We start from the raw sequence: 18,370 nt of genomic DNA, 5'->3' as shown, positions 1-18,370 counted from the left end.
GCACTCATAAATATTAAAGGAAAGGCCAGGACTAGATGCTCGAAGTCTCAGTGACATGGGGCCATAGAGCAACCCCTGCAGAGGATGGTGGTGCATAAGAAATCCAAGAAAATTATATTCATACGTGAAATATTCTACATTGTAAGTCCTGTTATATCCCTTGTGCTCTGCATTAAAAAAATCGTGTTGAGCGTCAAGACAACATGAGTGGAAATGATCTGTCTCTAATGCCACTGTTCCGCACCTCCCAGATAGCACAAGTAGCAGCAAAATAAGGGCAATGTCAATAAGTAAACAAGGAACTGAGCCATGAGGTCAATGGGGATAGCTAGGAAAGAGTGGCGTGCAGAACAGGGTCAGAGAGGACGGAGAGAGGCAGACATGTGGAGAGAGGCAGCAGGAGAAAACACGGGGAAATGGCTCAAGCAGTCTAGGAGGAATGGTCAGTAAGGTGGGATTGGTCGTGGGGGAGAGAAAGAGTCTCAAAGACAAAGAGACAAAGAGTTGGCTGGCTCTCTCTAGTTACCTCACATTTTAGCAATCCTGTCTTGGCCAAACCCAACCAGATACAGGCATACACCAGCAAAATGGATGGCGTCTGCGTGATGGGAGGCAAGCATATCATGACAGGCAGCGACTTCCTCCAGCGATGGCCAAACCCTGTGGGGAATCACAGGCCCCTTGCATGCAGAGTGTCATGTTCTGCCACTGGTCACCTTCTAAAGAAAAATGGTCATATTCGACCAGGGTTCTTCTGTTATGTTATGTTATGTTAATATAAGTTTTATATAGCGCTCAGCTACTCAAAAGAGTGTCCCGGCGCTAATAACCCAAAGAGGTACGAAGCAGGAGAGGATGGCACGCTTACTGTACAAAAAGCCATGTCTTGAGGTCCTTCCTAAAGGCTAAAAGATTGCCATTCTTCCTCAAAGACATAGGCAAGGCATTCCACAATTGTGGCGCCAAACGTTTGAAGGAGCGACCTCCAATACGAGCTCGTCTGATTACCGGGACAAAAGCCAAGGCCTGGGAAGACGACCTGAGCGACCGAGATGGAAGATAAAAGTCCAATCTTTTCCTAATATATTTGGCACCTATGCCATGCAGTGCCTTAAAGGCCAGAGTGAGAGTTTTGAAGATGATACGTTTCCGAATTGGAAGCCAATGAAGGGCCTTTAAAAGGTCTCTTGCACTGGATCTCCGATGAAGACCGAAAATCGCTCGTGCAGCAGAGTTTTGCGCTGTTTGCAGACGAGTTAGAAGGAATTCCGGGAGGCCAAGGTAGAGCACATTGGCATAATCCAAGCGAGAGCCTATCAACGCTTGAACAGTGCTTTTTCTGTGGGCAAGAGATAGTAATGGCAGGAACTTCCTGAGCATTTTTAGGAGACCGAAACACTGACCCACTACGCCGAGGATCTGTGGCTTTAAAGTAAGACCATTGTCTACCTTCACTCCAAGATTCTTGGCCGCAGAGGAATCGGCAGAGGGTGGAAACATGGCCGCTGGCCACCAGGACTTCCAGCCTGGGTCAGGTGGGCAGCCGAAAAAAAGTACCTCTGACTTATCAGAGTTGCACTTGAGGCTATTAAGTTGAAACCAATCAAAACAGCCTCAAGACAGCTCCTGATGCTCTCTCCATTGAAATCTGAGTGCTTATCACAAGAGAAGAGGAGCTGGGTGTCATCCGCGTACGAAACAATCTGGGCGCCGTGGGACTCGACCAGCGCCGCCAGAGGGGCCATATAGATGTTAAAAAGAGTTGGGCTCAAAATTGAGCCCTGGGGAACTCCTACCTCCAATGGCGGCATTAAGGCCGAGTACAGGGGGGCCCAGACCGTTTGTTGGCGGTCGGCTAAAAAAGGACTCAAACCATCTGTACACCGTCTCCCTCAGACCAATCTCACGGAGTCTTAAGAGGAGACGGCTGTGGGGGACGGTGTCAAAGGCCGCCGAGAGATCTAACATCACCAGCATCACCTTTCCCCCGGCGTCCAAAACCTCCTTAATTGCCTCCGTCACTTCCAGCAGTGCAGTTTCCGTGCTCATATTTGCTTGGAAACCAGACTGGGTGCGATGCAAGATGTCATTGGTCTCCAAGAAGTTGGAGAGAGTGGAATGGACGTGCTTCTCTACAACCTTGGCATAGGCTGGGAGAACAGAAATGGGTCTATAGTTGGCATGGACCATTGGCTCATGGTTGGGCTTTTTCAAAAGAGGGAGGATAAGGGCCTGCGTCCAGGCCTGAGGGACCACTCCAGTGTTGAGGGATAAATTTAGCACTGGGTTGATTAAGGGATTCATCACTTGCGCAATTTTAGCGAGAAATTTGTCCGGGCAGGGATCCAAGGGGGAGCTGAGGTTCTGTAATTCTCGAGTCTGACTCCATTTTGTTCTGTGCCACCATTTTGTGTTGCCCTCACGTAGGCCTGTAAAGGTAACCTGGCAAACGAAGTGGCCTGACCTTCTTAGTTCATGTATACATTAACTAGGTTTCTCTTTGACTCTGAAATGAACTGTAAGAAACTGACCTCTTCACCTGAAACTGACCTTGCAAAGCCAATTTCCCTGATCGATCTTTTATCTGAGATTGCCAATCAATGTTCAGGACATCGTTAACTTTTTAGTTTCCTTGCACGTGCTTATCTTGTTCAGTATCTGTTACTGTTTCTTTTTTTATGTTTCTTCATTACATGGGTTATGCTTTCAATTATAGGTTTGTCCGGCTTGTGGAGATTGAATTCGGGACATTCCTAATAATTACCTTTTGGGTTGGGAAACTGTAAATTGAGTTTTTGCTAAGTGATACTTTGTTTGAAAATGTATCTTATTGGCTAGAATTTTGTGCAGTGGGTGTACATTTATAATGTGAATATTGGGTATAAAAGGAGACGTCTCGCCTTAGTAAAATGAGCAGTCTCCTGAGAATTTACACCGTGATGTATTTCTAGGATTACTGTTACTAGCTGCAGCTAATATACTTGGTCTCTGACGCCATCCAGAAGTATTCCGTGTCTTTGAATACCAAGACAGGTGAACTCGAAGATCTTAGGTGTGCCCCTGACTCCGCTGGGTTAAACCCCGGTTCTTCAACTGGCGCCCAACGTGGGGCGACTTCAGCGGTACTGGTCCAAGCCCGAAGATTGTGAGGAGCCCTATGAGGAAACACTGGAGGACGGCCGCCACTTCAATGACCTCTGCATGTCGACGTGGACCGAAGGTTTTTTCTGCGAGGCTTCCCCTTTCCGACGGCTGCTAAGGACTGCTGCCCTGACTGTCGCCCTGTCTTGGACCCTCTTGTGATGATTTGTAAGGCGAGACATTAGACGGTCTTCTGGTGGCGTGGCAGACATTTTGGTTAAGTATAAGTGGGTCGCTCCCACAACTTTGTTTTGTTTCTTGGTTTTGATTCGGCCATTGCAATAGTCGAAGCCGAGGGGCTCGTATATTTACGAGTGTATAATTTTTGATAACCCCTTGAAGTTTGAAGCAAGACTAGCGAGCTAAAGATGCCTGGTTTGGGCAAAATTAGGAAATGCTTTTGTTGTAGTTGTAAGAAGGATTCCCGATTGGAGGACTCGTGTCCGATACCTCCGGTTGGAACTCCAACCTATGAGCTCTATTCAAAGCATGGTGTGGGTCCCATTACCTATATTGAAGTATGGGTCCATTATATAAGGAAAGATGGTGTTTTACAATGGCCCCAACATGGTAGTTTTGAATCAGATGTTTTAGATAACCTAGAAGTTGCGCTATTTAAGAAGAAAGCCCGGCCGGCGATGTTTGACTCTTTCCGCCTTTGGCGTAAGGAAGCCAAACAGCGAGAAATTAAGCAAGCTAAGAGAGATAGGAAGGAAAGGAATATGTTGGTAATGCAAGCTGCTAGGCAGTTTAAGGAAGATGAAGAAGATCGTGCGATTGAAGTGTCAGATAGACAACATTGCATGGCCATTGACAAATGTTACCCGGCTTTGCCACCTCCCCTTTCAAATGTGACTGAAGACCCTGAAAAGGATCCTTTGATGTCACATTTACTGAGATTACCACCCCCTTATGTGCAGGGTGCTACTGCACCTCCGTTACTTCCAGTTGTTGCACCCTTTGTTGTCGTTCAACCCTCTGTTGTTGTTCCGACACCTGTTGCTTCACAGGTGGTTCTTCCTTCCGCGGCGCAGCCCCCTCCAGGGCCGTCAGCTTTGTCACCAGCCTTGCCTCAAACTTCTTTGCCTTACACTCCTTTATCTTCGACTTCTCTTATTTCTGTCCCTACATCTCTCTTGCCTCAAAACACTTTGTCTCCTGTCCTCATTTCCACTTCTTCTCCTTCTGCTCGGCAACGAATGACTGAGACTGTCACTAGTCTTTTATCTCCTCTCTTTGGGTCACTAAATATGACCCCTGTTTCTGAACGTAAGCAGAGACGTAGTCAGCTTCCTGGTCCCGAAGAGCGGGCAGTGTTAGATCTCCTTGCTCGTAGATGGGTTTCGAATGCCTCCAAGTACGGTCCACAAGTGGTTATGGATATCTTCCTACAGTGGGAGGCACCAAAACAAAGGTATGTTTTTGATGTCATGTGTACCTTCCTTCGTCAGGAATGGGAAGATAATGAGTTGAGTTCAATTCCATTGGAATTGATTAATGTTCAGTCTGAATTTGCTAAAGGAATGATAGTGGGTTCCGATGTTGAGGAAGCGGTAGAGACACTACTCACTTTTAGGTCTAGACTTCCACCTCAGTTATTGTTCGAACCTGACCCTTCTGTTAGGAGAAAAGTGAAGCAGTATCCTATGAGAGAGGTTCCCCCTGTATGGAGAGAAGAAGTTTTGGCTGATGCCGCTCATGGTATTGCTATTTACAACAAGGGGTGGTGAGGGACAGAGTCTCTGAATTAAGCAGAATACTCTCACCCAGTCAAGAGATCAGGGCTAGATCCAACACCGTTTTTTAGCTCATTGCACCATCCCAGTTTCAGAACCTGGCTGTATGCAAATTAGTCTGTCCCTGGCCCAGTGCATCATGGGAACAGGGCAGACCAGACTACAAAAGCCAATTCTTACACTGGGAAGGAAACAAGCTTCCGGGGACCGGTTTCTGGCATTACAGCCGTCTTCGGCCCGGCTTGCTTGAATCCTGATGGTGCAATGAGCAAGGGACTCATGTCTGAGTATGCCCTTCCACGCTTAGGGTGGACAAAAATATTTACAACAAGGGGTGGTGAGGGACAGAGTCTCTGAATTAAGCAGAATACTCTCACCCAGTCAAGAGATCAGGGCTAGATCCAACACCGTTTTTTAGCTCATTGCACCATCCCAGTTTCAGAACCTGGCTGTATGCAAATTAGTCTGTCCCTGGCCCAGTGCATCATGGGAACAGGGCAGACCAGACTACAAAAGCCAATTCTTACACTGGGAAGGAAACAAGCTTCCGGGGACCGGTTTCTGGCATTACAGCCGTCTTCGGCCCGGCTTGCTTGAATCCTGATGGTGCAATGAGCAAGGGACTCATGTCTGAGTATGCCCTTCCATGCGTAGGGTGGACAAAAATATTTACAACAAGGGGTGGTGAGGGACAGAGTCTCTGAATTAAGCAGAATACTCTCACCCAGTCAAGAGATCAGGGCTAGATCCAACACCGTTTTTTAGCTCATTGCACCATCCCAGTTTCAGAACCTGGCTGTATGCAAATTAGTCTGTCATGGTATTGCGGCTGCACCATCTCATTTTCAGCGACTGTGGGTGCATGTCCCTTGGAAGAGAGCTGAGGTCCTGGCTCTTAAGCAGACCTTGCCTGACCCCCGTAAAAATCCTGCTAATTATTACAAGGAGTTGTCTCAGACAGTTGATGCATGGGTTATGAATTTAGCTGACATAGATATGTTGATGGGTAATGTAGTTCCTCAACCCTTGTGGGCGAAGATCCATCATGAGGACCACGCGCCAGAGTTAGGAGATACATGGGTTAATATTACTGCTGCAGATGGTCGACAGGTAGGAGGTGCCAAACCTGAACCCTTAGTTGCAGAGCTACCTGGTAGGATTATTAATTTAATGAAAACTATGATGCCTCCTTTGCGGGTGAATTGGGACAAGTTAGCAGCATGCAAACAAAAGAAAGTTGAGAGTGTGTCTGATTTCTTCACTAGGTTCGAGGAAACATTCATTGATCATAGTGGTCAGGACATGAGTACAGAAGGTGGCCATAGGTTGTTTGTAGATAAGTTTGTCTGTAATTTACTTCCTGAACTTTCTAATAAGTTAAAGGACTCTGAGAGTTCATGGGCTGTTTCTTCTTCAGCCCAGATATTGGCTACTGCACAATACTATGAGAATAGAGATAAAGATGAGAAGGATAAAGTAGAGAAGAAGACTAGACAATTAAAAACGAAAGTTCTTCTGCAGCAGGCTTATCTGCCTCGCCCTAATCAGCATCAGTTTCAGCAACCCCCACAGTTTCAGAAACTGTTGCAGAAGCCTGAGTCTTTTGCTTCGCGACTCTCGCTAGGCCCTGATCAGTGTGCTTATTGTAAAGAGGAAGGTCACTTCAAGAATAGTTGTCCGATCTTGCTACAGCGTGCGAATGGTATGTCTGGTCTGAGAGGTCATGGTGGTTACCAACAAGTACGTAGGGGTAGGGGACGTGGTACGTTTCCCCAGAATGAACGTTCCTTTTCCCCTCAGAATTCTATAAATTATTTTGACCAACAAAATGTTCCGACCGTTCAGTCCGCTCAGTACTATACTGATGATTAATATGTTGGAAGGGAGAGTGCTGGTTTTAATGATAGTTAGGACAGCCATGGACAAAGGGAGGGAGTAGTGTCAGTTCCAGTAGACCAGAGTGGACCTTATGTTGAAGTGATTACATCAGGTGTGGCAGAACCTTTTCTTTTGGATACTGGTGCAGCAAAGAGTTCTATCATGCACTCTAAACTCCCTGGCGCACCCTTGTCTGGCTTGACTAATGTTTCGGTAGGATTTTCTGGCGCCCCAGTTCGTAGCCCGGTTTCTTGTCCTTTGCCCCTTTCTATTGGTCCTTGTGAGTTGGAGGCTCTCCTTATTCTAACGACTGGCTGTGGCGAGAATTTGTTGGGTTTGGACTTATTGAAAAGGTTGCATGCGACATTACATTGTTCTCCTTTGGGAGTACATCTTACAGTGGGTAAGAAAGTGATTTCCCCGATGTATCTGTCTAAGGATCACCTTCCACTGGAACTACGTTCTCTCCCTGATACACTTTGGGCTACATGTCCAAATGATGTTGGTCTCCTGCCGATTCCACCTTACGTTGTTACCCTTAAGTCGAATGCTAAATTACCTCGCATTCCTCAGTACAAAATTTCCAGTGATGGCGAAAGAGCTCTTTTAGCGATCATCTATGATTTGGTTGAGAAAGGTGTGGTTGAAGAAACGAGAGGCAATGTGTGTAATAGTCCTGTTCTGCCTGTCCTTAAGCGTACTGACTCTTCTCAGCCACCTGTGTATCGGTTTGTGATTGACCTTCGAGAGGTCAATAAGATTGTTGTGCCACAGTTTCCTGTTGTCCCAGACATTACTGCTTTATTAACTATGATCCCTGCCTCAGCTGCTTGGTTTTCTGTTATTGATCTGAAGAACGCTTTCTTCAGTATTCCAATTGCTGAGGAAAGTAGGGATATTTTTGACTTCTCTTTAGGAGGTCGCAGTTTCCGGTTTAAACGCGCTCCTCAAGGTTATTGTGTCCCTCCATTTATAGTCAGGCTTTGAAAACTCAGCTTGATACTTTTGCATTGCCTTCTGGTGCTACTCTTATCCAGTATGTTGATGATCTGTTGGTTGCTGCTGATGATGAAGGGATTTGTAAAGAGGTTACTCTTTCTTTGTTGCGACACTTGTCTGACCTTCATCATAAAGTGTCACCTTCGAAGTTGCAGTTTTGCCGACAAGAAGTGACCTACTTAGGTCATCTCTTGTCGAAGGAGGGAAGACGATTGACCCCAAAGCGTATTCAAGCGATTGCCCAAATGACTGTGCCATGCACACGGAGAGAGGTGCGTGCCTTCTTAGGTATCACCTCGTATTGTAGACAGTGGATTCCGAATTTTTCTTTGTTAGCGAAACCTTTGTTGGCACTTACTCTTAAGGACACACCACACCCTCTTCTTTGGTCTGAAGAATGTCAGAAGAGTTTTTCTGAATTGCGTGATGCATTGTGTTCTGCTCCGGTGTTGGGTACCCCCGACTATAGTAAACCTTTTACACTTTATATACACGAGAGAGAAGGTTGTGCGTTGTCAGTGTTGACGCAACAATTTGGAGATAAGCAGCGCCCATGTGCGTATTTTTCAGCCACTTTAGATCCGGTAGCTAGGGCATTGCCTAGTTGTCTAAGAGCTACAGCGGCAGTGGCTGTTTCTATTCGACAGTCTGCTGGTTTGGTATTGGATAATACATTGATTGTGATGGTTCCACATGCAGTGGATACCCTATTGAACAGAACAAAGACTCAACATCTTACCAGTGCACGTTTGTCAGGTTATGAGTTGACGCTTTTGGCTAGTCATGTGCATATCAAGCGGTGCAACACATTGAATCCAGCTACATTGTTGCTAATTTTTGAAGAGACAGATGCTCAGGAACAGCATGACTGTTTTCTCTGGACAGAGGAGGAAATGAAGGGTAGAGTTGATCTGAAAGATACTCCTCTTTCGAATCCTGATGGTACCCTATGGGTAGATGGTTCATGCTTTAAGCTTCCGAATGGAGAGACGACTGCAGCATATGCTGTCACAACTTTGTATACGATTGTTGAAACAGCACGTATTGCACAGAATTCAGCACAGGCAGCGGAGTTGATAGCATTGACTAGAGCGTGTGTGTTGTCAAAAGGAAAGAGAGTGAATGTTTTTACTGATAGCCAATATGCATTTGGCGTGACTCACACTTTTGGTCGTTTGTGGAAAGAGAGAGGATTTCTTACTTCCCATGGTACGAAAATTCAGCATGGACAATTAGTGAGTGAACTTCTTGAATCACTTACTTTGCCGACCCAAATTGCGATAGTAAAGTGTAGTGCGCATAAGAAGGTTACGGATGATGTGGGTCGAGGGAATGCATTTGCAGATGAAGTAGCGAGAGAAACATCGAAAGATGTGACGAGTCGGATGTACGTTGCAGGTCCTGCCAGATGGGTTGTGGAAGGAGGAATGTGTGAAGATACAACAGAAAGTGTGAAGATGATTCAGGCGGAAGCTACTGAGAAAGAATTGAGTATGTGGAGAGAGAGTACGGGAATGTTGGATTCAACAGGCTGTTGGGTTGAGTTGTCAGAGCACCGGCGTTGGTTGTTGCCAGATGCATATGTGCTCCCGGTGGTTACTATGGCTCATGGACTGGCTCACATTAGTTCAAAAGGGATATGTAGGTTGTTGGCTCCGGTATGGCAGAATGGTGGAATTCCTAAGTGTGCTGAGAATTTGGTTAAACACTGCATGATTTGCTTGATGCATAATCCTGGAAAGGGAACGCCAACTCCAGCGGGTCATTTTGCTCCTCCAACGTATCTGTTCGAGGTGCTGCAGATAGACTACATTCATATGGAAAGATGCAATAACTTGAAGTATGTCCTTGTGGTTGTTTGTGCCTTTTCCAGATGGATAGAGGCCTACCCCCTAAAGGATAATACTGCCTTGTCTACAGCCAAGGTTTTGCTCAAAGAATTTTTTCCCAGATATGGCTTGCCGAGGATGGTATGGAGTGATAATGGAAGTGAATTTGTGGGTCAGATTATGAAGAAAGTATGTGCGGGTCTGGGTATTAAACAGAAATTTCACGCTGCAAATCACCCCAGTCAGCAGGCCTGGTCGAGTGCTATAATGGCACTCTGAAGCTGAAGTTGGCCAAGGTGCAAGCAAGCTCTGGTCTTACATGGCCCGATGCCTTACCATTGGCACTTTTGTCCACGAGAACGACAGTACATTCTCACGTTGGACTTAGCCCATACGAGATTGTTTTTAGACGCGAATGTCTGGGGTGTGCCGAGGGCTAAGAAGTACAGTGATATCGAGTACCCTATGTTGGTTGACTACTTACATGATTTGACTGCTAAATTGCATGTTCTTCACCAACAGGTCCATGACACTTTGCCTTCAGTTTCTGTAGACGCAGGCCACACAATTCAACCTGGCGACTGGATTCTAACTAGGAATTTTCAGATGTCAAAGAACTTGGAACCAAGATGGACCAGTCCACACCAAGTCCTGTTATCAACTCGGACTGCTATTAAGGTGTTCGGCAAGAAAAACTGGGTACATGGTACCCATTGCAAGAAGATACCTTTGCCCTTACCGTACGATAAGTGGGTCCGGGAAGGTGTTGCCGATTCCGAGAGTGAAAGGGTTCCAAGATTTGTACTTTTTAGCGATGCACATCTGGAATGGACTCAGTCAGAACGTGCGGATAATGAAGTCTTGCAAGAAGCTGTGCCGCCATGTTTGAGACTTGATACTACGCATCCAGAGACACTCTTTCAGGATCAAACTGTGCCTGGTAAAGAACGATACAACTTAAGGTCTAAAAAGGACAAATAAAATTTGAATTTGTTTGTGAATTACACTCTTTCAGACAAGAGACTATTTTTCTTTTTCTATTTTGAGTCACCATCCGGGTTCAGCTGCAGGGTCGCGGTATAAGACTTAAGGGGAGGCCCGCGTATTGACGAAAGGTCTGCGGTTCTAGGGACGTCTAGGACGCCTGGACGCACTCTTGAGTGAAGAAGGAAAATTGCAGCGAGCAGCACGTTAGAGGATGGAGTCTGTTGTAACTGAAAGAGATGTTAAGAGAATAGATCTTAAAACAAGATTTTGTACATTGATATATAGCAAATGTTTTATAATATTGTGCTTTTTGATGTTTTTAAGTATCACATTAGCTTGTGTGGGTTGGAATGTCTATGTTACACAACAGACCTCTGCACCCACCTCTCAACCTATGCTTTCTTTCACTACTGTTTCTTTGCATCAGTTTTATACGTTGCCTGAACATGAGCAAACAAGGAGAACAGAATTTGTCAACAACTCGTTCATACAGTTGTTGCATCAGCATCAGTTAGTAGTAAATACCACTAATTGTTGGGTTTGTGGTCTTATGCCTCATACGACAGATAAAGGTATGCCATATTTGGTTTTGCCTTTTTTCTTTTCATGGGTCTGTGTGGGCTTTACAGACCTTGTTTATTTATGCAAATGAGGTACGCCCCTTACGTTCCCTTAAAGATAACTCCAGCAATAATGCCTTGATAAGGGGAATAGTAGCTATGATCCGAGATATTGATGCATATAATGCTATCCCTAAGGATGAGGTGCAGGATTATGTTTGTTGGAACGTGACTGGATATAGTACTAGCTTGACAGAGAAGGAGAGATGAAAAAGGTCTCCCCCTATTTGGATTGTACCCCACCGAGGCCATTTTTGTTTGCAAGGTACTGGTCGGAATCCGATAGCTCAGCTAGGTAAGAGTGTGTGTGCTCAAACCTATGTCTATTCATCCCGGACTTCTCCACCGTTTGTGCCAGCTAAAGGCACATATTTTGTTTGTCATGACAGAGCCTACACATGGTTGCCACCTGATTTTTCAGGAACATGTTATGTGGCGTTTTTGCTTCCCCCTACATACACTACTGCTTCAGACTATCATAGAACGAGATATGGTAGAGGTGTCTTCAATCAGGAAGATACTGCAGCACATGAAGTAGGAGATTTCTTCAAGGGCTTCCTGCCCTTTTGGGGTCCTATGATCAATAGTAGGCATATTCGACAGCTTGTCCGCGTTATTGAAGCTACTATTAATGAGACAGCAGGTGCTCTTAGTAACGTTACAGCTGAGCTTCAAGAGGACTGCCTTATGACTTTGCAGAATCGTATGGTATTAGACATCATACTTGCAGATCGAGGAGGAGTATGTAAATTGATTGGATCCAGTTGTTGTGTTTACATACCAGATAATGCCCCTACAGTATACCAAGCCATCTCTAGGTTGCATAAGATCTCTGAGTCTATCCATGTAGATGAAGGAGACTGGTCATTGACGGGATGGTTTTGGGGACTGCTGTCTAAGTGGGGATGGAAGATTCTGACATTCCTTGGTATGGTTTTAGCCATCCTTTTCTCTTGTTGTCTTTGCATCCAGTGTGGTCCCGCCATTTATAGTCTTTGTGCTACTATGTGTGTTGGGAGATCTGTTCCGAGGGAAGTAGAGAATAATAAAATGATGCTACAGCAACACGTTGATGACCTAATGAATATTGATATAGAACTAGATTCAGATTAACATGAGTCTTAGGTTATTGCCTACGTAATGGCAAAAGGAGGGCTGAGGTTCTGTAATTCTCGAGTCTGACTCCATTTTGTTCTGTGCCACCATTTTGTGTTGCCCTCAGGTAGGCCTGTAAAGGTAACCTGGCAAACGAAGTGGCCTGGCCTTCTTAGTTCATGTATATATTAACTAGGTTTCTCTTTGACTCTGAAATGAACTGTAAGAAACTGACCCCTTCACCTGAAACTGACCTCGCAAAGCCAATTTCCCTGATCGATCTTTTATCTGAGATTGCCAATCAATGTTCAGGACATCGTTAACTTTTTAGTATCCTTGCGTGTGCTTATCTTGTTCAGTATCTGTTACTGTTTCTTTTTTTATGTTTCTTCATTACATGGGTTATGCTTTCAATTATAGGTTTGTCCGGCTTGTGGAGATTGAATTTGGGACATTCCTAATTATTAACTTTTGGGTTGGGAAACTGTAAATTGAGTTTTTGCTATGTGATACTTTGTTTGAAAATGTATCTTATTGGCTAGAATTTTGTGCAGTGGGTGTACATTTATAATGTGAATATTGGGTATAAAAGGAGACGTCTCGCCTTAGTAAAATGAGCAGTCTTCTGAGAATTTACACCGTGTTGTATTTCTAGGATTACTGTTACTAGCTGCAGCTAATAAACTTGGTCTCTGATGCCATCCAGAAGTATTTCATGTCTGTGAATACCAAGACAGGTGAACTCGAAGATCTTAGGCGTGCCCCTGACGCCGCTGGGTTAAACCCCGGTTCTTCAGAGCCAGACTTCAGTTTGGTAAGAAAGTTTAAAGAGGCCGTGAAGGAGAGGGGAGGAAAACTTGACAGAGAGGGACCTTCGGCGACCAAGGGGGGTGAGATAAAAGTAATACGGGGAGCTGCGACAACACCAGAAGGCAAAAATGATGCCTGAATATTCTTAATTTTACTGGCAAAGAAGTCAGTTAATTGAGTAACCCATAGTTCCGAATGGGAGCATTTGGGTGTGCTCGAAGAGGAAGAAGTAAATTTCTTTGCTGATATTAGTGGCTGCCTCAATTCTTCTAGAAAAATAGGATTTTTTTTCCATGGAGATGTCTCTGTGATACGACTTAATGGATTCCCTATAGGCCTCTATAGATAGTGGGTCGTAATGACGGCGCCACACTCTCTCGGCTTTCTTACATTGCCGTCGCCTCTCGGTCAATGCCGAAGTAAACCAAGGGGCTGATGCCTGGAAAAAGTTTTTGCGAGCAGTCGGGGGGGAGCTAATTTGTCCAGACGCTGGACAAACCATGTTTGCAGGAGGTCCAAATCGGTCTCTAAATCACCCGACATCTGGCAGGGATAGGATAACAGGGCCTGAGCCAGCATATCTGAAGATACGCGGTGGAAGGCTCGTGTAGTCGGAGAATGGCGGCCATAGACATTCGAAGATATTCTGTTCCCAAGAGTAATCTGGAAGTTCACCAGATAGTGGTCCGACCACAAGACTGGTACTGGAATGGTTGTATCAATAGGGATAGTGGAAAAGACTTGATCTAATATGTGGCCTTTATTGTGTGTGAGGGTAAAGAGATAAGGAATAAGTCCCAAAGGGGTGGTAGTATCAAGGATCTTAATAGTGTCTATCGCATCCGCCACATCCATGTGAAAATTAAAGTCGCCCAAGAGCAAACAATGTTTCGATCTCAAGCACAAGGATGAAATAACATAATGAACTCCTCGTGGAAAGAGCCAATGGGACCAGGCGGCCTATAAATCAGTAATCCAGTACATGATTGATAGGGTGACAGTGATAGAAAAAATCCCAAAGCCTCGGCTCCCTGGATATCATTCGTAGGGATGATAGAACCAGCAAAGCGCTTGTCCACCACCATAGCAACTCCTCCGCCCCTGCCACTGGCCCTATCCTTCCTAAAAATGACGTAATTGGGAGGGAGCGCAGTGGCAATATCAGGGCCCGAGCAGTCGCCCAACCACGTCTCGGTTAAAAAGAGACAGATGGGTTTAATCTCAGATAGTAAGTTAAATAGATCTAACGGATGCTTGCTGAAAGACCGAGTATTGAGAAGTAAGCAAGTAATCTTGTTAGGCATAATATTAGGGATCCAAATGGAGCCATTGTCAAGTAGCCAACCACAGCTAGAGCAGCACCTGTTGCCTTTGGGACGTCTGGGGAATACAGTACAGCAGTTACCGGCCTTTCCCCTAAGTGTAATAAGCTCGGCCGAAGTATACCTAAACATCTTACCCGCTGAATAGATAGCTACAACCCCCCACCCAACAACACCCGTCCGCTTCCGGGACGCTGACGGGCGCAGACGGGCTTTCCTTAGGCGTTCCTTCGGCGCGTCCGCTGCGCGGAGCCAAGGGCATCCAAATTTATTGCGTCGCCGGCGAGAGTCAGCAACACTAGCTCCATTGGTCAGCTACGTACAGACGTGGATTTCCTACAACTGCTTGATATTCAATATGGACAACTTTTGTTGTGTCCTTGTTGCTACGTCATTGCAGTGAAGAACCAGTTTCAGAATCCAGTTATTCATGCTAATGGCTCTCTTTGAGAGACATACGTAACAAGAAGAAGAACAACAATGATGAAGACGAAAATTGCAGAACTGGGCATACATCTGCAGAGGCGGCACCTTCGCTATGGCGGAGGAGCGTCGCCCGAAGGATTTTAAGCAATGCATTGCAAAGAAAACATAAAATGATAATAACTTTGAGTCAGTATCATTTTATGTTTCTTGTTGCTTTTGCGGGTGGGTGGGCGGCGCTGCTCTGCTCTCGGAGTAGGGCAGGGAAGGAGTGGTTTGCCCACTCCTAAGTGAGCAATGATTAACCAGTCATGCACACTTTCCCTGTTCTCCATGCAGGCTGCATTACAGCCTGCATGGAGAACAAGCCCAGGTCCCCATTCCCTGGTTGAGAGTCGAACTAGGATGCTCAAAACCAATCACAACGTTGCATTGCAGCATTTTAATTGGTCTGGGGAGACTTTTATGTGCTTCCTGTGCCTCGGAGAGCAGGAGCACAGATGCAGGACCAGCGCAGCAATGTAAGTATTTCTTATTTGTTTTATTTTTTACTGTTCCCCCGGCCCTCCCTCGCAACCTAAACACCCCCGCGCAACCGCACCTGTCCCGCCACCCACAAACCATGCCGGCCGCCACTGTACATCTGTTCACAGAAAGAAGGGGTGTTGACCAGTACCGGAAAAACCTGCATGCAACTGGCAGACTATATCCTTTGTGACCCAACATTTTAAACTCTCTTGAACAGACATGAATGTAATCTTGAAGAACACAATGACAGAAATAGCCATGACATTAAAAAAGACAATTATTGTATATAGAACATTTTTACCCCGATCCACATTTCATAGGAGCAAAATAAATCATCCAGGAGCATTTTAACAATAAAACAAATTGTAAACCCGTAATGATCTACTTCTATACTTACCAAGGTTGGTATATAGCAACATGGAGGCACATACGCGTCATTGTATGTTGTTTTCAGGTACCTAAAAGGCACATTTGGAACAATTTACTCCATAAGAAAACAGGCTACAATAAATTAACAAAAAACAACGTGTTTTATATGCAGCACTTGCTGCTGCAGTTTTGCTATTTAGTAGGACTGTAAATGTGGTATCATTACCAAAATCAACTATACATAAACCCTTAGAGTGCATTAGGTGGTCGAAACATTCGTCATAAAAGTACAGAAATTTTTTCCATGCATATAACACAAGAGTACATATTGCATATTGATTGTGCACCTTTAATTGTGAAAACATAGGTAGAAAAAGTTTACAAATATTATTTCCTATTTTTAAATTTGCAGTAATTTCACACCCATTGGTTGTAATAAGGCAAATAATTGGGATCGTAGAATCAGAAGCATATTCCAAAGGGCTGTTTAATTCCCGATTTGACCAAAAACTGAGTTTACGCCCTATTTGTGTATGACAAGGTGAGAATACTGCATTCCTTATGCTCCCTTCACTACGGTAAGCATTTCTCCTGCTAAAAGTTGGTGAAATGTGTGGCACACATCCCACAATTGAGGAGTATAATCTGGGATTTCATATGGAAATACCGATTTTCAAAGTCATTCACCTGTCCCCTAAGGGGATTTCACAACAGGCTGGTGATCCCTTGCCCTAGAAGTACAAAACCTGCGGTATTAGTACTTACAGGTGCAGGAATACTGACGATGGAATCCCATAAATGTTGTAATCGCAGCTTGAACGTTTTAAACATACAAGCATAGAAGACAGGATGAAGCCTACCTCAGGTTGCATCTATGCAGTAATATTGTAAGGCTGCAAATGTATGTGTTAATGTGTGAGAAGGAAAACATACGTAGCCGGCATTAAATATTAAGAGTGCTTAATTTGAGGTGGTGGATTAGGGTGCTCGACACCAGCACTTAATTGCCAACACCAGCCCTTATGACAGTCTACCACATGGAGGCGCTGTCTCTCTAATTTAGAGATGAGCACAACAACAGTTGTTTATTAATTCAACACACATTACAAATGACTAACTCCTGCCATCACAGCCATTTTTATACATTTGGGAGCCTGGAATAATCTGAATAATCACACTTGAAGGAGGGTTGGCAGCGCTGGAAGGGGCAATAGGTGGTGAAAGCCGCACTGGCCCCTAGATGAGGGCCCTAGCACATATTTGTTTACAAATTAAGAACTAATTAATAACAATTCATATTTGACAAGGAACTTAAAAATCTAGGTAAATTACTACAAATCAGTGTTGTCACCAGAAGAGTGTAATGTTTGCCCACTAATGAAACAGGAAGTCTAGTGGTGCAGAAGCGCCCTGTAACCAACGCTTTGCTTTCTGTAGTGCTAGGTCACTGCTTGACCTGATCACATGCTGCTTGCAGTGAGCACCTTCTGTCAGGTGGAGCAAAGGGACTGAGGTGGTGTCTTGGTCTGCTTCCCCCTGGGACTGTTGGAAAGTTACAGGCTCAGAGGTGCCTCACCCACCTGAGATGCATCCCAAAGGGATCCATGCATACTTGTCTGCTCCCACGTATAGATGCCTGGCACTTGATTAGACTTGCGTGCCAGGGTGGTTGGTGAGCCAGTGGGATTGGTCTTCCACAGGGCAGTAGCTCTGGTGAGATAGAGGCTGAAGGAGCTGGAAGTGTCAAGTTGCAGACATAAAAGTGTCTGCCATTGATCACCACAGTATGGGGGAGGGTTGAGATGGCAGAGCTGTTGGGAGGAGAAACATTTAACACATGTAGGGGGCATAATATTGCAGCCTGGAGTGCTCCCACTAGCATTCATGTGTTTTTCCAGCCAGTCTTGTATTGAATGTGAAATGTTATACATGCATTGAATCAGATGCAATGTAAATATTTGCAGTACATGAAATTATCAGCATTGGAGGCCGCACGCTCTAGCATCTCATAAATTCTGTGAAATGGCCATTTTTTAGACTGACTGCTTTAATATGTGCATGCCAGTCAGGGGCTAACAGACAGAACCACATTATTCATGTCTAGTAGGAGACACGAGGGTGGTGGAATGGAAGAGTGGCAAAGAAGTTGGATTATACACAGCTGTGCCGACATGACCCAGAGTGGAGGTGGTGGGATAGACCATACAAGTAAAGTGGTAGCAGGTGAACCCTTTGCAGACAGTTCAAACAGCATTTAATAGAAACAGCTGATTTTTGAAGTGCAACAAACAAGTCGTATAGTGGAAATATGACATATTGACTGTTTCTAGTACTCTTCTAGAAATGTCACAAAAGAACAAGTTACTTACCTTCGGTAACGCTTTTTCTGGTAGATACAATATCTGCCTGTGGATTCCTCACCTTGTGAATATCCCCTTGCGTCAGCAACATTCGGAAATTCTTTTCGTAGCCTCGCGCCGACGTGGACTTGGACGTCACAGAGACACGGCCTCGCACGCGACTCCGCTGACGTCACCGACGCCTATAACAGGCCCACACCGGCGTGATGACATCAGTTCCGCCCTTTTTTCCGTGCCACCGAGGCACACGGACGGACCAATGACAGCAGATAT

The 18,370-nt window shown here is 45.1% G+C and overlaps 1 protein-coding gene across 1 annotated transcript in view; it reads right to left on the bottom strand.

The window, feature by feature from the left end:
• The window catches only part of CFAP95 (cilia and flagella associated protein 95), a 213,425-nt gene that overhangs the window by 80,189 nt on the left and 114,866 nt on the right, over positions 1-18,370 (bottom strand). The window contains exon 5 of the mRNA XM_078677406.1: positions 15,766-15,826. Coding sequence (XP_078533532.1) covers positions 15,766-15,826 — 61 coding nt within the window. The remainder of the gene's footprint in view (positions 1-15,765; positions 15,827-18,370) is intronic.

This window comes from Lissotriton helveticus, chromosome 2_1, assembly GCF_964261635.1.
Source record: "Lissotriton helveticus chromosome 2_1, aLisHel1.1, whole genome shotgun sequence".
In the NCBI taxonomy this organism is placed as follows: domain Eukaryota; kingdom Metazoa; phylum Chordata; class Amphibia; order Caudata; family Salamandridae; genus Lissotriton; species Lissotriton helveticus.
The sequence above is the reverse complement of the archived record's forward strand: the minus strand, read 5'-3'. Positions and strand labels throughout refer to the sequence as shown.